This window comes from Hemicordylus capensis, chromosome 6 (genome assembly GCF_027244095.1).
Source record: "Hemicordylus capensis ecotype Gifberg chromosome 6, rHemCap1.1.pri, whole genome shotgun sequence".
Classification (NCBI taxonomy): domain Eukaryota; kingdom Metazoa; phylum Chordata; class Lepidosauria; order Squamata; family Cordylidae; genus Hemicordylus; species Hemicordylus capensis.
The window spans coordinates 139,851,027-139,877,114 of NC_069662.1; the positions used below are offsets into that span (position 1 = coordinate 139,851,027).

General features: G+C 46.9%; 1 protein-coding gene across 9 annotated transcripts in view; it reads left to right on the top strand.

The window, feature by feature from the left end:
* MLLT10 (MLLT10 histone lysine methyltransferase DOT1L cofactor) overlaps positions 1-26,088 on the top strand; it is a 191,269-nt gene that overhangs the window by 13,585 nt on the left and 151,596 nt on the right. For 6 of the 9 annotated variants that reach the window (XM_053263412.1, XM_053263417.1, XM_053263416.1 and 3 more), the window contains one exon: positions 22,808-22,917. The exons of 2 other annotated variants lie outside the window; for them this stretch is intronic. In XM_053263412.1, the coding sequence (XP_053119387.1) occupies positions 22,808-22,917 (110 nt within the window). Of the gene's footprint in view, positions 1-18,961; positions 19,090-22,807; positions 22,918-26,088 lie in introns of those variants that run through there. One more of the 9 variants, XM_053263419.1, reaches the window with a different exon arrangement.

The window sequence follows — 26,088 nt, forward strand, 5'->3', positions numbered from 1 at the left end:
AAAAATGCATCTGACTCTGTGTTCTTAACCTTTGCTTGTCCTGGATTGTTGTTGCCAGCTGGGAGAGATATGTGCCAGTTATTGAAAATTATTTCTCTTCAGGTGGGGATGATGAATTTCTCTCTTGAAGGAGGGAATTTTTTATTTTTTTGCTTTGTTAGCTCAAGCTTTAGACCCAATTAAATCTGAACTACAGTCAGATTTCTGATATAACATTATTGGGTGAACTGAGTTACGTTGGCAACAACCTAGTTTTGGAGTCTTCTGGATGATAATGATTTTCTTGATCTGTATCAGTTTCTCTTCAGACCTCATTTTGACACTGAAAGTGAGAATCAGGGTGCATATAGCCAGTAACTTACCTTCGTTGGACATAAACTGAGTAGTGTGACCTCATTAAGCCACCTGGGCATTTCATCTGCTTTCTGTATCAATGGCCTTGTTATTGCTCTGGATTACCAAGTGGGTTGTGGAGCTGAGGGTACTGCTTTATGATGGTTTTACTACTAGATGTCAAATAAATCCCAGAAGATAGCACATGAGACTGTTCTTTCTCATGAGATTTATCCTTTGGGATGCCACAAGCTTCTGTCTTTTTAACAACTACATTACATTACTTGCGGAAGTTGTATGGAGATTGGGGGTAAAATGTTGTTGATATGCTGGTGATGCATACCTTTCTTCTTTTACAACAGAACCAGGTTAGATACAGCCTGGAGTGATGGACTGGATGAAGGGGAATAAACTGAAGCTCTGTCTAGACAAGATAAATATGTTGATGGAGGGAGATCTGATTTGGAACCTGATGGATTCCCTGTTCTGAGGGCAAGGGGTTGTGGTCCCTGTGAAAGATTACGTGCTCAGTTTGGAGGGACTTCCAGGCTACACTATTGTAATGTATTCTGTACGAGGCTAGACTGTTCAGAAACGTCAAATAGTTCAAAATGAAGTTATCAACTCACTAGTGGCAGTAAGCCATTCAGAACACTTTATGCCTGTGTTAAGAGAGAATCACTCTCCCAGTTTGTTTCCAAGCATATTATAAGTGCTGGTTTTGAACATTACCAAGGTAGGCCCAATTCAGAGCGTGAAATATGATTTTGGAGACTCCTCCTCCTGCTGTGTACGATGAGGTAGTAAGGAGTGGGGCTTCTTAGAACTCCCTATTGGTTGAGGCTGGACTTGATGGCTAGATTCATGTTGCTTTCTGTGGCAATATCTCCTGTATGGTCTACTATGGTCTTTGCTCTCAAGTTTGGTAAAATCCTCTTTATTTCACTGGTGCTTTGGGGGTTGAGTGAGGCCTTGTTGGTTGATAATGGATGTATGGTTAATATGTATCTTGAATCTGCCAGGATTTTGTTTTATTTTACTCTACTGCTACTGATTTGTAGTTTTATATAACGTTTGCTTCTTTGTATTAAGTGGATACTGTTTTTATTTTGTTCATGATAAAATGTTAGTTGGCTTGAAGGTTCCACTGAGCTATGTTGGGCAATGTACCAATTTCACAGTAAATATTCGAACTGTCAAACATCAAATTGCTATCTTATTCAAAATTGTTGTCATCATTCCTCTGAAGTAGAAGAGATGCTGTACAGAATACTAAATCCTTTACAACTATTTTTAGAAGTTTGAACATATGGAAAAACCCTTCTGAATCAGACCCAAGGCCCATCAAATTCAGCATCCTATGTCACACAGTGGCTCACCAGATGCCTCTGGGAAACACACAGGCAAGAGATGAAGCCATGTCCCTTCTCCTGCTGTTGCTCCCTTGCAGCTAGTATTCAGAGGCATCCTGCCTCTGAGCCTGGAGGTAGTCTACAGCCCTCAAGTCTAGTAGCCATTGACAGACCTGTTCTCCATGAATTTGTCTAAGCCTCCTTTAAAGCTGCTGCTTGATGATGCCTTCCACAATAGTAGGGTCTGCATTATATTTATTGGGTGAGTTTCCCCCATATTTTCTTCTTGCCTAGGAAAAGCTATTTTTCACAGTTTAAGGCATTACAGGAGGACCTCATTACTTGTAGATCCAGCATCTGCAGTTTCGCGTGTCTGCAGTTGGGTAACTGACACCTGCCCTCGGTATATGTGGGGGAAAACAGGGTGTGTGGGTTTTTAAATTCGAACACCATTGGTGGCCGGAAATGACCTTAGAGATCTTTCCAGCCACCATCTTGAGCTCAGTAGCCATTTTGTGGCTTGTTTTGAAAGAAACCACCCAGTTTTTCACCAAAGAATGGGGACTCCTGCGGCGGGATATTGCTGGATTGCTGGGGACACACGGAGCACGGAAGGCCACCTTCCCTCACATTTCTAGAGCCATTTTCACAATTTCCCCCCTTTTTTGTGACACACGGGTTCCTGATCTAACTTCAGAAGTTAAGAAGCAGGGCTCTTCAGTCTGTCTGTCTGTCTGTCTTTCTCCCTCAAAGTAGGAGGTCACGGCTCACAGTGGGTAATCTTCAGCTCCTTGCTCCAGATAGACAGGAAGTCTCAGGTGTTTTAGATAGGTGAAGGTCCGTCCCCTTCTCCCAGCATGCCCAGGTATAGCTTCCCAGTTCCTTCCTCTCTTCGCTCCTGAATAGATGCCTTTGGGCAGGCTTGTGCTAAGATCACCTTTCTTCCTGCTTGGTGAGCTTTCCTTTATTAACTGCATGGATCTCTCTCAGGCAGGGGATACCCTCCAGGGATCCCTCTCAGAGAGTGCTGGAGGGTAGGAACAGAGGGCCTCCAAGAAAACGGCCCACAAGAGGTGGCGCCATTCATCTTCACCTGACCCACGTGGTCAGGATAGGAAGAAAAAGAATTCCTCCAAGGGGAAGAAAATTGGGAGGAAGGTGCACTCAGCTCTGCCTGCTCTGCGGCAGAGTGAGAGAATACTGATTCAGGCTGCCTGCAGCGACTCACTGCAGCAGCAGGGAGATCTGGGGATGCACGTGGCCGGTGGGCAGGCGGGGGGAATTGGGTTCCTTCTTCCCCCGCTGGCCCCCTGTTCTCGCCCACACCTGGAAGGGGGGTTTAACAGTGCTCCCTCCACACCCCTCTGCCCACCCATACCAGGTTTTCCGCAGGTATGCGCAGCATTCCTGCCTGCCTCCACTTCAGCCTCCAGGGTGACCAATGTGGTCCTTGCCTTTGAGGAGGGCGCCGCCATTGCGGCTGTCTCCATTGCCACCTCCGACGGGCACTGCCCGACAGAGACGGGTGCCCACCAAGCCGTGGGCTCGGCAGCCATTCCAGAGCTCACTGCCTCTGCCGCAGAGGCCGCTGCTGCCGGGCCTAAACCCGCAGCTGTGAAGCAGGCTGCGGCCATGATCGTCAAGGCTGGCCTGTGCCCGCTTCCAGGGTGGCCGCCCAGCCCGTTCCCGAATGGGTTGCTTCTGCTGGACTCCTCCTGGCAGGGACCCTCAGCATGGCGGCTGTCCCTGTGTTGCAGGTGGGAAGCGGAACAGCGCCACCTACTGACCTGCTACAGCCTGCAGAAAGAGAAGGCTGTGAGGGACTGCTACAGCCTGCAGAGAGGGAGGGCTGTGATGTGGACCCTCTGACAATTAGGTGTTTGGCACTGAAGCGCCAGGATGAGTTGCCCAGCCACCCCTAGTCAATTCCCAGAGCAAGTCTGCACAATCCAGACCAGGGAGCGACTTGCGGGCCCCCCCCGGGGGGCTCAACTCAGGCTGGAGGACACATGCAGGCACGAGGGGATTGGTGCTCTCTTCCCCAGACATGGGCATCAGGCATCTGGGCGAAGTCCATAGACCTCTCACCCTTGCCTCCTGCGATGGTAGACGGTTGGGCGAAGTCCATAGACCACTCACCCACGCCTCGTGTGACGACTGCCGGCTGGGCAAAGTCCATAGACCACTCACCCATGCCTCATGTGCCCAGGCGCAGTGTTTGTGTCAGGATGCTGACATGCAGTCAGGAGCACCCTGCTGCCAAGTCAACCCGCAACACCAGGCAAGTCATCACGAACCCAGGTATGAGGCTGCTTCACTCCCCACTCGGTGACAGGGGAGTGTTGTGTTCGGGGATTGAGAGCAGCTGCTTGAGAGAGTTCAATGGGTGTGGGACATGATGGCTAAAGAAATGAGGGCAAATGCCAAAGCATTCTCACGCTCGGTTAAAGAGGCAGTGTCCTGGGAAATGAGGAGAGTCTCGATGCTCCCTCAGGGTGCTTCACCTCAGTCCACAGCCGGGAGGTCATGGACTAGTTCCCATTCATCATCCTCCGTTGGCAGCCTGGAGAGGGCATTGCCCCGTAGCCACATTGTTAGGTGCAGGCACATTTCAGGGGGCCCCACCACCTCCACTGGTAGGCAAAGGGCTGGCTGCGACCAGCCTGGTGTTAGCAGGGAGGTGACCCTCCCTTCTCCAGCGGCATCCAGGGAGACTGGCACCATCACGAGACAACCCTTAGCGGGAGATCATAGCGAGGCTGAGGCCTCTGATAAGGAAGAAGGGGAGCTTTTGGGGGAGGAGACCCCTCAGAACCCAAGCCCCATCCTGAGATTGTTTTCCCAGGATACATATGAGGTGATGCTACCCAAGGCGAAGAGAGTCATTAACGCCGCAACCCCTCAGCCAGAGACACAGGATGCCTCGGGCCAGCTCTCACAGGACGTCTTCCCCACAGCTAGACACCAGCTCCTTGTGGTTCCCTTCCTGTCGCTGTTCTGGAACACAATGCGGGCCGAATGGGCTAACCCCACGGGTCTCAAACACGCTAGCTCCTTCCCCAAGAGGTTCTGTATCCTCCCTCATGAGGCTATGGCAGAGATCGCGGTACCTAAGATAAATCCTCCTGTAGTAGCCCTAGTGTCGGGGGCAATCATGAATAGAGAAGGGGATGAACAACTTAAGGGCCCAGAGGATAGGAAAGCAGATGCCCTCCTGCGCAAGGCCCACGAGGCGTCGGCCAACTCCATCCGAGCCTCGGCACCTCCGTCATAGCCCAGGCCTCGGTAGTGTGGGTGAAGGACCTCCTTACCAAACTAGAGCACGGTCAGACGGCACTCAGGCAAGGCTGCTGCCTTCATGGCAGACACAAGCCTGGACTCGATTCAGACCTCTTCTAGGGCAATGGCAGCTAATGTGGTGCTGCGCAGATCGCTTTGGCTGAAGAGCTGGCAGGTAAGATGCAAAATCTAAATCCAATTTGGCCTCCACTCCCTTTAAAGGGGGCATTCTCTTTGGGGAGTCACTAGATGAGGTTTTGGTGGAGACACGGGACAATAAGAAGGCCATGCCCGTGGAGCGCAGGGACACATGTAGGTCCTTTCTCAGTAACAAACACTCCTTTCATTCCTACAAGCAGGGTTCCAGCACCCGGGACCAACAAACATTTCGATTCCAGGGCTGGTCCCAGTGGGGGACCAACAACCACTGGAACTGGAAAGGCAGACCGGGCCAACGACAACAGCGCTTCTCCACTCCCCAGACGGGAGGCAGGCAGAACCAAAAGCAGAATTGACTATCTTCAGATTGGGGGCAGGTTGCACCACTTCACCACCAGGTGGGCAACCTCCACACAGGACAGGTGGGTTTTAAACACGGTAGAGTCAGGAGCTCACCTCCCGACCATGGGAACAGTTCATAGTCTCTACAAGGTCCAGGAACAAGGATAAATACATACGGATGAAGCAGGCCATAGACCACCTGCTATGAATCCAGGCTGTAGAGCCAGTGCCACCGACTGAAGTATGTCGTGGCGTCTACTCCATTTTGTTCTTGGTACCCAAGAGAGACTGGTCCTGGCAGGTGGTCCTGAACCATTTGAATCGCTTCGTTTGAAAGCAGCGATTCCGGATCGAGTCCCTTCACTCTATCGGGGAAGTGGTCGCCCCGGCGACTTCTTGGCCTACATAGATTTGAAAGAGGCATACCTCCACATACCCATCGCCCCTGCCCACAGGAGGTTTCTCAGGTTCTGTTACAACCGAAAACACTTCCAGTACAGGGCCCTACCCTTCAGGCTTTCCTCGGCCCCATGTGTCTTCACCAAGGTGCTGGCCGCCCTGGTGGGCCACATGAGGTTGGAGGGGCTCAGGGTCCATGCATATCTGGACGACATTTTAGTTCGAGTGCAATCCCAACAGTGGGCGTGCGTGGACACCCAGAAGGTCCACTAGTTGCTCCAAGCTAACGGTTTCCTAGTGAACGAGACCAAGAGCCAGCATCAGCCATCCCAGGCCCTACAGCACTTGGGAGCTTGGTTCGACACCAAAGCAGCAACTATCTCCCTCCCCTTAGACAGGAGGGAGAAGATACGTGACCAGATTCAGCCGCTCCTACACCAGGCACGAGTGGAAGTTATGATGCTAGCACAGGTTCTGGGCTCCATGATTTGCATGCATAGAATGCCTGCCATGGGCAAGGTGGGCACATTACAATGGGCATGCTACCCTTCCAGAACGTAATCACCAACCGCACCAGGCTACTGTTACCTCTCCCACGGTGGGTGCGGCAGTCCTTCCTCTGGTGGCTCTACCTGAATCTGGAGAAAGGGAACCCCTTGAGGGAACCCAACAGGATCGCTGTCACTACCGACGCCAACCTGTCGGGATGAGGGGCACTTCGCGAGGGACAGATGGCGCAGGGACTCTGGCCCATGGAGGAGGCTCAGCACAGTATCAACTGGCTAGAACTAAGAGCCATCAGGCTGGCCCTGCACCGCTTCTCAGGAGTTCTCCAAGGTTGGCATGTGTTGGTAAGGACCGACAACACTATGGCCAAAGCACATGTGAACCGGCAGGGTGGAACCAGATCCAGGTCATTAATGGAGGAGTCCAATGCCCTCTTTCAGTGGTCAGAGTCCCATCTGCTGTCGATCAGGGCAGAACATCTGAGCGGCATTTCCAGTGTCAAGGCGGACTGGCTCAGTCACCAGACAGTGGACCAGTTGGAGTGGGCTTTCCACCCCGAGGTGTTCAGACAGCTCCAGAACAGGCTGGGGAACCCTCAGGTGGATCTGTTTGCAGCACCAGAGAACACGAAACTTCCCCCCTTCTTCACAAGGTTCCACTACCTCCTCGCAGAGGGCACGGATGTGCTAAATGTGCCTTGGCCTCCTGTACACCTTTCCCCCAATAGGCTTCATTCCTTGGGTGGTGGCCAGACTCCGTCAGAGGCGGGCACAGATCCTTCTAGTGGCCCCCTTTTGGCCAAGGCGTCCATGGTTCACTGATCTGGTGCTTCTCTCAGTCACGGATCCATGGCCCCTTCCTCTACGGCAGGACCTACTGTCACAGGGGCTGGTACTGCATCCAGACCCAGCGTGGCTCCAGCTACATGCTTGGAATTTGAGCACGCTCTGTTAGCTAGAAGGGGATATTCCAGGTCAGTGCAAGATACAATTCTGGCTGCCAGATGCCAGAGCACCGATAGAATTTATCAGGCAACCTGGGCTGCCTTCTTCAGATGGGCAAAGTGCAAAGGGATTGATCCAAGTTCGGCCAGGGTTCCACAAGTCCTGGCCTTCCTCCAGGCGGGCCTGGACCAAGGTCTAAAACCCAATACACTGAGACGGCAAGCAACTGCTTTAGCGTTGGTCCTCAAGCTGAGGAGGGCGGTGGGTATGGCACTTCACCCTCACCTGTCATGTTTCCTACGGGGGGCTACCAATATTGCCCCCCCAGTCCATCGCTTTCACTCATGGAACCTCAATAAATTTTAAACGCCCTCACGTGTGCACCCTTTGAACCGCTGTCATCCATCCCGCTAAGGTACCTATCGTACAAGGTGCTCTTTCTAGCAGCTATCACCTTGGCACACAGCATGTCAGAGCTGGGCGCACTCTCAGTCCATAAGGAACTCTGCATCTTCCAACCGGATGCGGTGGTCTTTAAGACAGACCCCACCTTCATCCCCAAAATTAACTTGATTTTCCATCGGTCCCAAGCTCTGGTCTTACCTTCTGCCCCATCCCCAAGCACCCACTAGGACAGAAATGGCACACCCTGGACGTTTGCAGGGCTCTGCGCATATACATTTGGAGGACCAAGGATCTGAGGCGGTCTGAGGCCCTCTTTGTGTCGTTTCATGCCAGGTCCCTGGGACCAAGGTCTCTTAAGATGACCTTGGCTCATTGGCTGAGGGCATGCATCGCCATAGCCTACCAGGCTCTGGCGATTCAGGTGCCACGAGGTATCACGGCACACTCTACATGAAGTGCAGTTGCTTTGGTGGCATTCACAGCTCAGGCACCACTGGGGGAGATCTGTCACGCAGCCACGTGGTCATCCGCGTCTCCCTTCCTTAAGCACTACAAAATCGACTCCATGGTTGCAGAGCAGGTAGCCTTTGGGAGGACAGTACTCCAACAGGTGGTGCATAACTGAGAGGGATCCACTTCCCCTCCCGGGTACCTGTACTGCTTTGGTAGATCCCATTGTGAGCCGTGACCTCCTACTTCGAGAGAGAAAGAAACATTGGACTCACCTGAAGGGTTCTTTCTCCTCTGAAGTAGGAGGTCACGTGGCCCACCCGTGGATCCAGGACATACCGCCTCATTGGGATACAATACTAATGGGATTCAATCTCTCTACTAACTCTCCTAAGGTCTCAGGAATTCTGTCCTCTAGCCTTCATCCCCTGCATGCTAATATGTAGTTCCACAACACTGAGCAACCAAGCCAAGTATTAGCACCATGGACAGACACAGTCCAAACATGAGGCACAACAGTCAGAACTGGGGAGCTACACCTGGGCATACTGGGAGAAGGGGACAGACCTTCACCTATCTAAAACACCTGAGACTTCCTGTCTGTCTGGAGCAAGGAGTGGAAGATTACCCATTGTGAGCCGTGACTTCCTACTTCAGCAGAGAAAGAATCCTTCACGGTGAGTCCAGTGTTTCTATCTATCCTGAAGAGCCCTGCTTCTTAACTCTAACTTTTGAAGTTAGATCAGGGACTTCTATCTTTGTTGCTCCCTCACCCAACCCCGCAACCACACTCATCTACAAGCTCAGGTAACACTTGCAAACCAGGAATATATGGCAGCATTTTGTTGCAAGTCCATTCCTGTGTTAAATATAAATATAAAACATGATAGTGATTTCCATTAAGTAATCACTGCATTAAGATGTGATTTGATGCTTCTTAGCACTACTACTTCTTTAAGCTTGCACATCTCTCAACTCCTTTCCAGTCCTCTTTGAGGATAACTAGAAGGTCTGGGGAAAGAGTGTATCTGACACCCATTTTTCTTTAACCCAGTATCTTTGGAAAGCCTCCTGGATACTTTTTCCAGTTGCAATTTGGCATGGATAAGACACATTTATAAATGTTGTTTACAATACTGTAACTATTGGGTGCTTTATGGTAGTTCTTTGTTTGTTTGAAAGTCTACAGTGTACACTACAAAGCCTTTTACTTCAGCATTTTTAAAGCCTGTTCTTCAGTTGAAATCTGTTCCAACTGGATGATGATCAGGAATGCTGTGCAACAGCATTCTTTGTAAGCTTTATAACAGGATTTCTTGAAGGCAGCTGCTTGGTTGAAAGCCAACTAACAATGCAATAGTTTTGTCGTCATTTTTTAAAAGGTTAGAGTGGGGATCTCCTAAGCTTGTAAGGAATGTCACATGCTCGGTTTTTGAGTCAGCAGCTTTTCCCCTCTAAATTTCTTTGTGGCATTTTTTAACACTAATGCAAAGACAGGCTGCTAAAATGTGATCTGTGCTGCTGATATTGTGTAAGTGCTTATATCTGATATAAACTGCTGAACAGATCTATACTTCTTGATGATTTTTTTTTTAAAGCCTGAACTTTCAAAGCTGAGATTTAATATTTGGTGTTCGATCACTCAATTGACATTTCATAATGTCAACGTTGAGAGATCCAGAATTTCTAATAAAGTTGAGTACAGTTAGACTTTTGCCAAATTCCGCTTTCTTCATGTGAAGTTTGCAAACAGTGTGGGGATTGGTTCTTTTGAGTTTCCCCTTTATGAAACTTGTAGGGTACAGGAATAACTTCTGGATGGTTTGGATGTATGGAGCAAGTGGAAGAACTTGGGCAGATTGACAGAGCTGGTAGTGCACCTTTTGAGCATTCTTACTTTTGGAGGGCACCAGGTGAGTCCAGTACAGTTTTCTGCATATAACAATGTTTAGTAGAGCCCTAAAAGAGCCATGATGAATAGTTTTATGCTTACACAGTACTGGTTAACCACCGTTCTCTTTATTTTTTAAAAATTTGTTAACAGTTTGAAGTAATACTATTGCATATGGATTGTGCAGTGATTTACTATAAAATCGTGGTGGATTTGTGGTTGACATTTGCTACTTCCCCCTCTCCTCCCTTTCCCCATTGCACCCATATTTTGATCAGCTGTATATCTTTGTAATAATTTTTTCACTGCTTGGTAAGATGTTACAGATAATTTGCTTATTATGGTATGAATGCAAATTCTTGGTAAGTTACTTTCTGGTAATCTGTATTTAGTGGGGCTCTAAATAATAAATAAATAAGTTGTGTTGCCCAATCCTGTTCATGTTTACTCCCAGTATATAATGGGACTTACTTCCACGTTATGTGTGCACATAATTGTAGCCTTAAATGGTAATTAATCTCACCAGGGCAGTAGACACGATTGCCCCTAAGTGTCTCCTCCAACCCGCTTTGAAATGGGCCCCTTGGTATATGGAAGATCTACGGGGGTAGAAGTGGCAAGGTAGGCAACTGGAGCACAAGTGAAGAAAGTCTCGACTCGAATCCAACAGATAATGACATAGAGCACATTTAAAGATCTATGCTCAGGCAATACGTGCAGCAAAGAAGTGGTTCTATTCTGCCTGTATTGTATCTGCAAGCTCACATCCAGCAGAGTTTTTCAGGGTTGTGAGGGGGCTAGTACGTTGCCCCCCCTTCCTTGAATCAGAATTTGGAGTCATCAGTTACCCGTAGTGATGCTTTTAATAAGTTCTTGGCAGACAAAAACTCTTGTATTTGGGCCGACTTAGATGGAAAATCCACAATTATTGTGGTGTCCGAACTGGAGGTGTCTGGCAACTCCTCTTATATGGTTCGACTGGATCGGTTTCAGTTTGTGATTCCTGAGGATGTGGACAAGCTGCTTGGAGTGATGAGGCCTACCTCTTGTTCTTTTGACCCTTGTCCGCCATAACTTGTTTTTTCTAGCAGGGAGGCTGTTGTAGGAGGCCTAGTAGAGATCATAAATGCTTCTCTGAGGGAGGGTAGGATGCCTCCTTGCCTTAAGGAGGCAATTATTAGACCTATTCTAAAGAAGCCTGCATTAGATCTCTGAGTTGAGCAACTATAGATCTGTCTCCAATCTTCCATGGCTGGGCGAGGTAATTGAGGGTGGTGGCCTCTCAGCTCTGGACGGTCTTGGAGGAATCTTCTAATCCAGACCCATTTCAAACTGGTTTTTGGACGGGCTATGGGGTAGAGACTGCCTTGGTTTGCCTGATGGATGATCTCCAATTGGGAATTGACAGAGGAAGTGTGACTCTGTTGGTCCTTTTGGACCTCCCAGCGGCTTTCAATACTATCAACTATAGCATCCTTCTGGAACGTCTGAGTTGGGTGTGGGAGGCACTGTACTACAGTGGTTCCACTCCTACCTTTTGGACAGATTCCATATGGTGTTGATTGGAGACTGTTGCTCTTTGAAATCTGAGTTTATGTGTGGCGTCCCTCAGGGTTCCATACTGTCGCCAGTGTTCTTTAATATCTACATGAAACCACTGGGAGAGATCAGGGGATTTGGTGCAGGGTGTTATCAGTATGCCAATGACACCCAGATATACTTCTCCACGTCAGCATCATCAGGAGATGGCATAACCTCCCTAACTGCCTTTCTGGAGGCAGTAATGGGCTGGATCAGGGAAAATAAACTGAGATTGAATCCAAGATGGAGGTACTTCTTGTGTGGGGTCAGAACTCCAGAGACGATTTTGATCTGCCTGTCCTAGGTGGTGTCACACTTCCCCAAAAGGAACAAGTACGCAGTCTAGGAGTTCTTCTGGATCTAAACCTTTCCCTGGTATCCCAGGTTGAGGCAGTGGCCAGAGGGGCTTTCTATCAGCTTCGGCTGATACGCCAGCTGCGCCCGTTTCTTGAGATCAGTGACCTCAAAACAGTGGTACACATGTTGGTAACCTCTGGTCTTGACTTCTGCAATGCGTTCTATGTTGGGCTGCCTTTGTACGTAGTCTTCCAGTTGCTATCAGCTTGGCTGGCGGCTACATGGGAACAGGCCTACTTGATTGCTGCCCCAAGACTGTGGAATGTGCTCCCTACTGAAATACAATCCTCCCCATCTCTGACAATTTTTAAAAAGCACTTGAAAACCCACCTCTTCAGCCAAGCTCTTTCAGCTTTTTAATTTTTTTTAAGTTTTAATCTGTTTTTAATTTTTAGATTGCCTAAATTGTTTTAAGATTTTTGTGTATGTTAACTTCTTAAATGTTTTTAACCACCCAGAGATGAAAGTTTGGGGTGGTGTACAAATTTGACAAATAAATAAATTAAAGATACACTTTGAGGCATTTTTGTCCTGGTGTGCAGTTGTAAAGGGAATGATAGAGAAAATATTAAAGAAAGTCTTGTAACAAAGAGTAGTAGCTTTTTGTTAAGCTGTAAATTCTTCCTTTGAAGAGAGGAGGGCACTTCACACTAGATTAAATCCTGTCTTCAGGAACTGGAAGGGCAGAGCTGAAAGCTACCTAAAGTGGGAACTCACAATAGCTTCCTTGCTTGGATGGGGAGATGGACTTTTTGTGGACTCTTTTGGAGAGAGAGAGTGTGCACGCACATGCACACACCCCACCCTCATAAAGAGAGACTAAAAACAAAGATAGCAGGAACAGGCTTCATCCCTTTCACTTTGCCTCCCACTCTTCTGTGGATCAGTGGGCTGGCAGCATTGCCTGAGGTCTCTAGATGGTTTGGAAATGGCTTTAAGAGGGTATCTTTGACATTCTTCAAAGATACGGAAGAGGACAGAGATACGGAAGGGGAAGAGGACAGAAGGAGAACAGCTTGGGAGGGGCACTGACTGACTGCTGTCTTTGCCCCTGCCCCACCTTTCCTCAGGTGTGTGTAACATCTCCTTGGGCTGCTGCTGGGGCTTTGGCGGCGGCTGCTGCTGCTGCTATATAGGGCAGGCTAGCCCAAGGGCCTGGGGGAAGAGGACAGAAGGAGAACAGCTTGGGTGGGGCACTGACTGACTGCTGTCTTTGCCCCTGCCCCACCTTTCCTCAGGTGTGTGTAACATCTCCTTGGGCTGCTGCTGGGGCTTTGGCGGCTGCTGCTGCTGCTGCTGCTGTATAGGGCAGGCTAGCCCAAGGGCGCGAGCCTCTTGGCGCGAGCCGAAGGGCGAGAGCACAAGGGCTCTCGTCCTTGTGGCTCTCTGCCGTGGGGCAAGCTGCCTGAGGCCCAGAAGATCTCTCTCCTTCCGCCCTGAAGAGCCGTCTTCTCACAATTAAGAAGTCAGCAGGAGACTACGCAAGCCTGGTTTTGTTTTGTTTTTAATTAAGCCAAGAAGCCGTGGTGGGTTAGTCTGGGGAGATGTGTCTGGGGGAGCAAAAAAGTGGGTCTGGAGTGGGGGCAGCAATATCACAGGTAGCGGGCAGAGGGAGGTATGGCGGTGGGAGTTGGGCAGGCCGTTACAGGGGAAAACGGTCCAGGCAATTGAGGCCTGTTCCTTTTTCCGACCCTTCTCCCAACCCTCTGACCCTAGGGAGCTCTGAGATCACTCCTTCGAGGATTAGGGTGCTGCTGCTGAATGCCAGGTCAGTTAACGCAAAAACATCTCTCATCCACGATCTGATCGTGGATGAGCGCGCTGACCTGGTATGTGTGACGGAGACCTGGTTGGATGCGCTGGGCGGGGTCGGTCTCTCTCAGCTTTGTCCTCCAGGTTTCCAGATCGTGCAGCAGCCCCGCCTCGAGGGTCGGGGAGGAGGTGTTGCAGTCATCTTTCGAGAGACCCTCCCCGTTTCCAGGTGCCCGGTCAGGCAATCTCAGAATTTCGAGTGTTTGTCCTTGAGGGTGGGCCTCCGAGATAGGCTGGGGATCCTGTTGGTGTACCGACCACCCCGCTGCACTTCAGTCTCCCTACCTGAGCTGGCGGGGGTGGTCTCGGAGGTGGCCTTGGTTTCCCCCAGGCTTATTGTTTTGGGGGATTTCAATGTCCACACTGAGGCCCCCCTAGTGGGTGCGGCTCAGGATTTCATGGCCTCCATGGCAACCATGGGCCTGTCTCAATTGGTATCGAGCCCTACCCACGTGGCGGGACACACTCTGGATCTGGTTTTTGCCGACCGGGAAATAAATGATCTGGAGGTGGGGGAATTTGAGACCACTCCCTTGTCATGGACAGATCATCACCTGGTGGGGTTGAGTTTGACTGCTCCGTCTGCCCTCTGCAGGGGTGGTGGGCCGATTAAGATGGTCCGCCCCCGGAGGCTTATGGATCCGTTTGGATTTCAGACAGCCCTCGGGGAGTTTCCAGTGTCCAGAGCTGGTGACCCTGTCGACGCCTTGGTTGCTCTCTGGAATGGAGAGATGGCCCGGGCTGTTGACACGGTTGCCCCCAAGCGCCCTCTCCGGCTTGGTGGAGCCCGTTCTGCTCCTTGGTTTTCCTCGGAGCTTAGGGCAATGAAGCAACTCGGACAACGGCTGGAGCGACGCTGGAGGAAGAGTCGTCACGAATCCGATCGAACACGGGCTAGAACCCATTTTAGGGACTATGCCGTGGCGGTGGGGGTGGCGAAGAAACGTTTTTTCTCCGCCTCCATTGCGTCTGCTCAGTGCAGACAAACAGAGCTGTTTCGTGTGGTGAAAACTTTGCTCCACACATCCCCCCGGACAATGGGGGAGGAGTCATCTACGGCTCTTTGTGATCGGTTTGCCTGTCGCTTTGCAGATAAAGTCGCTTGCATCCGTGCTGACCTGGACTCCAGAGTTTTGGCAGTTCCGGCAGACGTGCCTTTGGTACCATCTGGTCCCGTTGTGTTGGATTCTTTTCGGTTGATGCGGCCTGAGGATGTGGACAAGATCCTGGGCAGTGTGCGGGCGACTTCGTGCGCTCTTGACCCTTGCCCTTCATGGCTAATAAAAGCTGCCAGGGAGGGGACAGGCAGATGGCTGGAGGTGATCGTTAATGCTTCATTAAGGGAGGGCAGGATGCCCTCGTGCCTTAAGGAGGCGGTGGTAAGACCTCTATTAAAAAAGCCCTCCCTTGATCCCTCCAGCCTGGACAACTATAGACCTGTGTCTAACCTTCCCTTTTTGGGCAAGGTGATAGAGCGTGTGGTGGCGTCCCAGCTGCAGAGGGTCTTGGATGATACGGATTATCTGGACCCTTTTCAATCTGGCTTCCGCCCCGGGTATGGGACTGAGACTGCCTTGGTCACTCTAGTGGATGACCTACGCTGGGAACTAGACAGGGGGAGTGCGTCCCTGTTGGTTCTGCTGGACCTCTCGGCGGCGTTCGATACCATCGACCATGGTATCCTTCTGGGCCGCCTCTCGAGTATGGGAATTGGAGGCACTGCGTTGCAGTGGTTCCGGTCCTTTCTTGAGGGGAGGGTCCAGAAGGTGGTGCTGGGGGACTACTGCTCGGCCCCGTGGCCGTTGGCCTGTGGGGTCCCGCAGGTTTCGGTCTTGTCCCCCATGCTGTTTAACATCTACATGAAGCCGCTGGGAGAGGTCATCCGGGGATTTGGACTGAGTTGTCAGCAATATGCGGATGACACTCAGCTCTATCTCTCCTTGTCATCTGATCCTAGGGAGGCGGTGGATGTCCTGAACCGGGGGCTGGAGGCCGTGATAGGTTGGATGTGGGCTAACAAACTGAAATTGAATCCGGATAAGACGGAGGTACTGTTGGTCAGTAGGAGAGCCAATCGGGATGAGGAAATTTTACCAGTTCTGGATGGGGTTGCACTCCCCTTGAAGGAGCAAGTACGCAGCTTGGGTGTACTACTGGACCCGGCTCTGCTTTTGGAAGCTCAGGTGGAGGCGGTGGCCAGGGGTGCCTTTGCACGGCTTCGGCTGGTGCGCCAGCTGCGTCCCTTTCTCGAGAAGGCAGATCTGGCCACGGTTACCCACGCCTTAGTCACATCACGGCTGGATTACTGTAACGCGCTCTACGTGGGGCTGCCCTTGAAGAATATCCGGAAACTGCAGCTAGTGCAAAACGCGGCAGCGAGGGTTTTATCCAGAGCTGCCCGTTGGGAACATATCACCCCCATTTTGAAAGAGCTGCACTGGCTACCGGTTCGTTTCCGGGTCCAATTCAAGGTGCTGGTTTTGACCTTTAAAGCCCTAAACGGTTTGGGCCCGGGGTATTTGAGGGACTGCCTGCTCCCAAGGGTTGTTGCCCACTTGACGAGGACATCTGAGGGGGCCCTGCTCTGGGTGCCGACAATGAGAGAGGCCCGGCTGTCGTGCACTCGGGACAGGGCCTTCTCTGTTGCTGCCCCCAGGCTCTGGAATGCTCTCCCAGTGGCCATTCGTTCCTCGGACTCCATCATGGCTTTTAGAAAGCTTGTAAAGACTTGGCTTTTTACCCAGGCTTTTACATAATCGTTTTTACTGCTGCTTCTGGGTGTTTTTATTTGTTGTATTGTTTTATGCCTGTTTTTATATGTTTTTATACTCTTAGCATGTTGTTTTTATTGTGTTTTTATTGTATGTTTTTAACTTTTGTAAACCGCCTTGGGGCTATATTTTAACGAAAGGCAGTATAAAAATGCAAAAATAAATAAATAAATAAATAAATTCTTAGCTCATGCATCAGTAGATGGCTTGTAAATAGAGGCAAGATCCCTCTCTTTTGGACTGATATGAGAGAAACAATAATAAAAACAACAACCCTCACCCGATTAGAACAAGAAACCTTCCAAGTCTGGATGCTCTTTTTGTTCCTTCCACCCATCTCAAGGATATCATGGGTGAACAGAGGCCAAGCCCAAGCAGTAAAGTTCATCCAAGGCAAAGCCTCATATGTGATGAACAAACCATAGTCTGAACATGGGGAAGGGCAGTTGTTGTTATTTATTTATTGAATTTATATACAGCCTAGTATAAAAATCTAGGCGGTGTACAGAATTAAAACGTAACACATAGCACATTTAAAATTCATAAAAAGATAAAATCATAATAGATAAAAACACATTAATAACTCATTAAAATTTAAAAAACTGAGTCTCAGTTAAATGCCTGGGAAAACAGGTACGTCTTCAGGGTCTTCCTAAAAGCAAATGGAGAAGGAGATGCTCTTATTTCAGCAGGGAGCATGTTCCAAAGCCCCAAGGCAGCCACAGAAAAGGCCTGGTCCCGAGTCTCCACCAAACGAGTTTGCAGCAACTGTAACCGGACCTCTCCAGATGATCTTGATAGGCGACAGAGTTCACAACAGATAAGGCGCTCTCTTAAATACCCTGGACCTAAGCCGTTAAGGGCTTCATAGCTAATAATTAGCACTTTGTATTTTGTTCAGAAACATATCAGCAGCCAGTGCTGTTCTTTTAGTGTTATATGGTCCCTTTGAGTAAGCCTGAAGGGACCATATATGGTGTTATATGGTCCCGTCAGGTAAGCCCAGAGACCAGTCTGGCTGCCGCATTCTTTACCAATTATAGTTTCTGAACTATGTACAAAGGCAGCCCCACGTAGAGCGCATTACAGTAGTCAAGTCTAGAGGTTACCAGCATATGTACCACCGTTTTAAGGTCACTAGTCTACAAGAATGGATGTATGTTACCTGTTGGATAGAAGCTTCCATCTTCACTTATGTACATTTCCCCTTTGAGGCAGAGGTTCTTACCTCAAAATGCATTGGGACGTTTTCTAGCAATAAATGGTTGCACCATCCCTCCTTCCTTCATTTTGCTTACTCTGGTGTGGTGCCATCTTCATTGTCTCTTTCCTATAAACATTATTAGCCATTAAAGTTGCAGTTGTCAGTTTCTAGGATCCTGAATAGCATAACTGTTCTACTTCTTCCTAGTAGGAGAAAATAGATGGGATGTATTGCTCCCATATAAAAGGTTTTATGTTCCTAAGAAAAAGACTGAAAAAATGAACACCAATGGCTTTCAAAAGCAAGCCATAGCTTTAACTTTCATATTCCATTGTTGGGTTGTTCAGAACACAGTCTTTGTACTGAGAAATGGGTAGGAAAAGCACTAAAGCCAGAATGGTCTTCTAGGATAATTTAATGCATCAAACTTTGGCTAGAAAAAGTGACTTTCAGTTAAAATTGGCAGTGTGTCAACCTAACAATTTTTCATATAAAACTCTATCTAGGCAAGACACTTGAATTTCAATGATAACAGTTGGGAAAGTAATAGTCAGGTATGTTTACTTTATTTGAATGTTTTACATAGATCCTTGTATTTATATAAAAGTTAATGGTGTTATGGAGCGAGGAGGGGCAGTGACAGTATTTCAATTGTTTTATAGGTTTGTCTTCACTTTGAGAAAAAATATTTTTGTTAATATATTAAGAAATATATACATTCTTAGGACATGATGAAATCTAGTTTAAGCACTACTAGTGCTTATACTGGATTTCCAATATACTTGCCCCAGTGGGGTCAAGTTTAAGTGCTTGTTCAGTTATTTTTGAAATCAATTGGATCGGAAGGTGCTTAGCTTTCACTGGATTTTATCCTTAAAATATTTTTCTACATTTCCCCCATCCATAGATAGACTAACTGACTATGGGGGAGGGGTGTGTGTGTGTGTGTGAGAGAGAGAGAGAGAGAGAGAGAGAGAGAGAGAGAGATTTGTTCTGATAATGGAGCAGACTGAGTTTCACTAGGCAGTTGTCATTCTGGTATTACATGTTTAATAAACTGTGTTGTATTCTGTATGTGATTGGCTGTCCTTTTCCTAAGCATCTGCTAGGGTTGCCACATTTTTTTCTAACAGGGCTCCTGTCCTTTTAACAGCTACACAACAGGCAGACATTCACCAGGTGAAGCCCTCCCCCAACACTACAACAACCAGGAGGCCCAGTTTTATGCTTTTATAAAGTATACCCAAATATGCTTTATGGAGAGCTCATTATAGGAAGCGCTTCCTGTATGTCAGACTTTGAGGTAAATAGATGGAATGTTTTCTTTTAAGTTTTTGTTTTGAGTGTTGCGATAGTGTTTTTGTCTATTGTAAAAAATGTAATTTCTGACTATGGTGGGTGTACATCTTGGCTGCCAGCTAGTTAAAATAAGTCATGACTAAATCCCATTGAGACCAATGGATCTAGGTAGATTGTGGATAATTTGAAGCCACACTGCTTTCAATGGGGCTTACATGCATTACTAACTTTAATTCGATTGGTGTCACTGAAATAACTTGGACATTACACAGGCTTATAATTAAGCACTTGCATGACCACCTATGGTGGATAAAAATTGCCTCTGGGGGTTCCTGTTACAGCCTTCTCATTTCTAGAAGGCATGTTTAGAACAGACCTTGTGGCATTTTCTCACAATTTGAGACAAGCAAAACGGTAGTGGAAGGTGAGGGAGATGAAGTTGTAGGAAGAATATGCTTTATTTCTGTTTCACGTGGTTTGGCTTAGTTGTGGTGGGATAGCAGGGCTTGGAGGTTAAACCAAAGTCATCTTAGTAAAGGTGGGTCGAAGTTTTTGAGGGAAGTAGGGGATGAAATCATGATGATATTCTGGGGTGCAGTTCAAGTGTAAAGGCCAGCAAGGAGAGAGGTTGGGGTTTTTTGTTTGGAGAGAGAGAGCAGGAGGTTTTCAGAGGCTGAGTGTGGCAGACTGGAAGAGCAAGGGTTGGGAAACGATGTATGTTTTGGGTGATGGGGTGAAGAAATGAGGGAGGACAAGGCCATGGTGGACTTTGAAGGTAAGGACTAGGAGTTTGTGTTCGAACTGGGAGCAGACTGGCAGCTGGTCTGGGTTTGGGTAGTGAAGATTTCTTAAAAATTCCAGCTTATTTGGTAGGGGCAACTGGAAGGCTTGGGCTTAAAAGCAAGAGCTTTTGACCAGCTTTTAATTTTCTTACACAGCACAATGTGTGACAGATGTCTTTATTGTGAAAGAAAAACTAGACAGTAATGATCGTATCTTTAGATTAGGAATAGACTAGAAAACTCACATTTGTGTTTCATGTTGCTGTGAAATTCATATATTTCCCCTTTCCTTATCTGTTAACTATGTTTTGTTGACTATAATTGAATGTAATGTAGTGTGATTTCAGTGTAGTTTGCAATGTGCAAATGCATTGCAATGTAGTGTGATCATGGGTGGATAGAATTACCAATGAGGAAGTTTTGAGAAGAATGGCAAAAGAGAAAGAGCTCATTAACATCATTAAGAGGAGAAAACTTGAATATCGGCCATATTATTAGAGGGGGAAAATACTCCTTACTCAGTTAATCATGCAGGGAAAGATTAAAGGAAGAAGTAGTGTCAGAAGGCAAAGCAGGGGTGGAGCCACCATTGGGCCAACAGGTTCAAAGAACCCGGGCCACTGACCAATCAGGGGCCATGATAGCGGCCCCAAAATGCCCCCCGCATCTGATGTCAGAGGCTAGTTTAGCTCCCGAGCGGGGGCCGCGCAGCCTCTTCAGGAGCTAAACAAAGGCTGGTGCTGTGTTCACAGTGCCAGCCAGGAGGGAAGAGCCGCTCCTGGGCTGTGCTGCAAAGGCAGCGCCAGCCTTAGTTTAACTGCCGAAGGGGCCACCCGGCCCCTTCGGCAGTTAAAGGGCAACTGAGACTGAATCAGCAGAACAGAGCCTCAAGGCTCTGTTCAGCCAGACCACGCCCCCGCGTCTGATGTCAGACGTGGGGGCGTGGCTAGCCCCAGCGTCTGATGTCAGATGCAGGGGCGGGGTCAGTGGGGCTGCGGCGGTGGCCGCACACAGGCTGCCAGCGGTCCTGCTCCGCCAGTGAGGCAAAGAACATCCTGGCTGAAAAATTTGCGGGAATGGTTTGGATGCACTTCTTTACAACTTTTTAGAGCAGCGACATTCAAAGTCAGAATAACCTTAATGATAACTAGCCTCCGGTAGGAGATAGCACCTGAAGAAGTAGTGTGATTATAGAGTTGCAGTTTGAAGATGGTTTGGGATTGTGCTTCTTTGGGGGAAGCATTCTTTTTTCTACTTACACATTTTGGGAACACCCTGAGGAAAGTGGTGCTGGAGTTCCCTGGGAAGTAAAATCAAGGCTGGAAGGCTTGAGAGTGTATTATCTTTCCTCCTTGTATTGCATTCTGCATAGTCTCTTGTGGAGTAGACTTCTTCCAATATTATGTGGCAAGAACACTTGTCACATAGACTAGTGGCAAACACAATGAAATGCAAACATTGTAACACATGTTTGTAAATAATGTGGAGACACATCAGCTGCAGGCAGTCAGGTTTCTCCAGTACATGTCCCTACACACTTAAAATTTCCAATTCACATATTAATTGCTGATCACAACCTTAGCATATAAAATGTGAGATGGAAAGACATTTGTGGACATTGCACTACATGTAATACATGGCTATAGTTGTGTTTTCTAGGAAAAAATGAAACTCTCTTAAAACGTTTCAGATTGCTAGGCCTGATAATATTATTTCCTACTGTAGAATACCCTTTGCAGACTGGAGTTCAGCTAAACTGTGTAGAGGATGCAGAAGTTAGAGGCCCTTTCTAGAGGGCTTACAGGCAAAGTGGATTGGACAGGAGGACAAAGTGTACAGGGTAGATAGAACCTTGCCAAAGGAGTAGCAAAAAGTGGTGGGAGATGGTTAATTGGTGGTAGACATCACAGGAAAAAAAGTGAGCTGGTGTTGTATTAGGCATTGCTGAAGACATGATGGGAAACTGTTCCAGATGTAGATGGGAGAAAGATGTGGACAGGAGAAGAAATAAATGGAACTGGGGTCATATGAACATGGAAGATTTCTAATAGATGGTAATTCTAAAATGCTATTCTATGCTTTTGTGATATTTTATATTGGAGGAATGTTAGACACATGTGTAGTGTGTCCAGGATGTGGATCTAATCTCTTATGGAAAGCTATAATTTTCTTCTGAATATTCCTGCTATTCTGCTACTTTTCATATTGGGAAAATTGGTGTATTAAACTGCCTGGGAATTCTCTATATAAAACAGTCCAGGACAGAATATGGACAGCTCTTGAATAGCAAAGTAATTTTCAAGCTGAGCTATTTATGCAATGAAACAGTAGCAGACATGGTTAAATTGTTTTCTTTAGCAAGCACAAATTGGTGACTCTCTTGGGAACCATGGAGATCCTGAAATTAGGCAGACTCTTTCTGGGTCAAAAAATAGTCAGAAAAGGATATCCTTTTTGTCCATGAAATATTGTTGAAAAAATACTAAAAAGGGGCTTTAAAAAGATGTTGCATGATCTGAAATGTCTTCCTGGGATGTTGGGTAGGAAATGGAAAAAGTAATGGTGTAATGTCTTAAATTTGAGCAAAAATGTATCCTGCCCTTATAGAAAGTATTATACAGAGAAAAGCAATTGTAGTAGAATGGTTACACATATGTAAACTCTGTTCTTAATTTCAACGAAATCAATGGATGCAAGATTACAGTGGGGTTTTTGTCTGCAAAATCATTTAATTTATGTCAGTTTTTACAAATTAGGATTGTAGCTCTTTGAAAATGTGTTGCAGTCTTATCCTGATTCTGCATGATATGATGTAAGGGATGTATTAGCTATCATTTTGAATAACTGAAAATATGTGCAAATTATATGGAAGTTTCTATGTTGAAATTATTCTATTTGCATTTTCAAAAAGCATTAAAAAAACCAATTAACTTTTTATAGGTTGGGCTCATGTGGTTTGTGCTCTGTACATTCCCGAGGTGCAGTTTGCAAATGTTTCTACAATGGAACCTATCGTGTTGCAGTCTGTCCCTCATGATCGTTATAATAAGGTATAATTATGTTATGAATTATTTTCTTATTTGGTAATTTTAAATATTTCAAATTTATGTTTTGAACCATCAAACATGGTTTGCTTTGAGAAAGACTTGTACTTAATTCCTTTAAACTTCTTACATGAAAGTAAATTTGTAACATTTCTCTTTAATGTCTAACTGAAATGTATAATGTGAACTAATACTGAAATCCTGCAAGTATTATTTCTGAATGAGTGGAGAGAGGGTTGGGGGGGGGGGCACACTGGCTAGCCACCCTGATGTGCTCAGTGACTACATCTGGGTCTCTGTTTATTTGCTTATCTACAGTACTGAATGGCAGGGATGATGCCTCTGCATTATGTGGTGCCATTGCATGGTGGGACCCTCCCTGTATTTGGAACTGCCCTCTATAGACAGGGCTAAATGCATGGAGGCAGTTACTGAATATGTTGATTAGGGGTATGTGTGACTGTCTGTGTTCCTGCTGCTTCTCACTTTGAATTCAGTGAATGTGGAGCAATCCTGCTTTATAGAGTTCTTCTTATCATGTAATCCTATGAACACCTACTGGAGAATAAGCTCCACTGACTTCAATTGACTTCAAGTGAGCCAGCTTGGTGTAGTGGCTAGAATGCTGGGTTACTTACTTACTGGGTGACTCTGGTGACTCTGGTGACTCTGGGTTACTTACTGGGTGACTCTGGGCCAGTCACCTCTCTCTCAGCCTAACCTACTTCACAGGGTTGTTGTGAGGAGAACCTTAAGTATGTAGTACACCGCTCTGGGCTCCTTGGAGGAAAAGTAGGATATAAAATGGAGGGGGGGGGGTAGAATTGGATTTACTTTTAAGTAAATGTGCATATGATTGTACTGTTACATATCTAGCTTTTCCAGCACAGAGAAACATTTTAGTGTGATCAAATAAGTGGTTTTTTTTGCTTTTGAAGTACAAAATAAAGACATGTATAACTATTTACATTGCAGATTTCCAGTTTTTTCAATGCAATATACATTTAAAAAAAACAAGCATAAGTACAGCAGTAATAAGCAATGTCAAATAGGTTTTTAAGGCAACTGAAGCAGTACTTATGATTATTTCTGTTACTGGGATGTGCACAAAGTATTTTAGCGCCTCTGATTCGAGGCTCCAAAATGCCAGCTGCCCTAGCTGAATTGTTGTGGTGAGCGGGCGCTTTAAAGGAGGAAGGCAGGTCTTACCTGCCCCTTTGTTGCTCTTCTGCCACCCAACTGCAGCTCTGTTGGTATTAACCACCACGCTGCGTGGCTGCAGTGTTATTCCCAGCAGCCTGCAAGCGGTGTCTGCATGTAAATGGTGTCTGTGCATGTGCAGATGCCATTTATGTGTTGATGCCACACATGGGTTGCTGGGAACAGCACTGCAGCATCACAGCACGGTGGTTAATACTGACAGTGCTGCAGTGGGATGGCGGAGGAGCGATGGAGGGGCAGGTAAGACCTGCCTTTCTCCTTTTAAAGAACCTGCTCACTGCAATGATTCAGCTGGAGCACTCAAAGCATTTCGGTGTCTTGAATTAGAGGTGCTGAAATGCTTTGTGCACATCCCTATAGTTCAGTTGCTGAATATGAAGGATTACCGGTAACAGAAATAATCATAAGTATTGCATCAGTTGCTTTAAAAACCTATTTGACATGGCTTATTACTGTTGTATTTGCAGTTTTTTTTTTTTAAAAAAGGGCCTTCCTCCCTTTAAAGTGCTTGCTCACTGCCCCACCCCCCCGGATGTACATGAAATGCTTTGTGCACATCCCCATTGAACTATCAATAAATTTCTTTTAATGAAATAAACTCTTATATTAAATACTAATTGAGACTGGATATCTCAACTTGTGTGTGTGTTTTCAGTTTCTGCGTTTTCTGTAATGTCAGTATTCATAACTTTTGTTTCTCACTACACAAGGTATGGGTTTCTACACTTGTTCAGCATTTTGCTATAGATGTTTCTCAATGTGATGCCAGCAGGGACAAGCTGTGCTTGTTTGTGCCATTCCCTGCGCTACACACAAAATAATGCTGTGCAGACCTTCAGCTGAATGTGTGTTAGAAGTTTAAGATTACACTTATTTGCTCCACCCTCCAGCCCTTGCAAAGCTGGCATGTTGGTGCTGTATTTGCATAAGTGCCTACATGCATAGACCCCAATGCCTGTAAGCCAAATTAAAGGAGTTGTACATCACAATGAGAATGTACAGATCAGGCAGTTGAGGCCTTCACATGTGCATGGGCACCTGTGTGAATGTGGTACCCCAATAATATGCAGATATTGTGAAGGCAAGATGAGCCAGCATTATAGCAACATAAGAAGCTGCCTTTAACCAAGTCAGACTATTGGTCCATCTAGCTAAGTATTCTCTGTACTGATTGGCAGTGGCTCTCCAAGGTTTCAAGGAGAAATCTTTCCAGCCCTACCTGGAGATACCAGGGAGTGAACCTGGGACCTTATGCATGCAAGCAGATGCTCTACCACTGAGCTATGATCCTATCACCTAAGGGGAATATCTTAAAACAGACAGCACTCACATGTAGTCACCCATCCAAATACAAACCAGGGACCCTGCTTAGCAAAGGGACATCTCATACTTGTTACCACAAGACCAGCTCTTCTTATTGCAGGTTTATTTGGCTGCAAAGGGCTAATAAGATTCAGTTGGATTGTTTATCTACACTTCTGTTCTCATCCCCTGCTAATTGGGCAAAGACATAACTTTTAAAGTGGCGATTATCTGGTATTCAACAGAAGGGAGAGCAATTGCCCCTTTTTGTCCCAGTGCAGTGTCATTTCCAGTGGTTGTTTACTGGTTCTCCCTTGTCCTTGTTTTTTATTTTAGATTGCGAAACCCTTTGGGACAGGGAACATCATCATCATCTTTGTGAACTATTTTGATAGTTTTTTGCATTGAAAAGCAGTTTATAAATGCTTAATTATGTGTAGAGATTCAAGATTAGGGGAGAGGACAGTTGCCTCAAGAGGCTTTCTACTTCAGCTAGGCCCCTGCCCCAAGAAATTACAGGGAAAGAAAGTTAGTCATGGCTAAGTCGTGTTGAAATTAGACACAACTAACTTGTCTTCATTGAGCTCAGTAATTTTTGTTAATAACTGACTTTTGGACACAATCCAGTATTTTTGTGGTAATGTTTTTAATGTT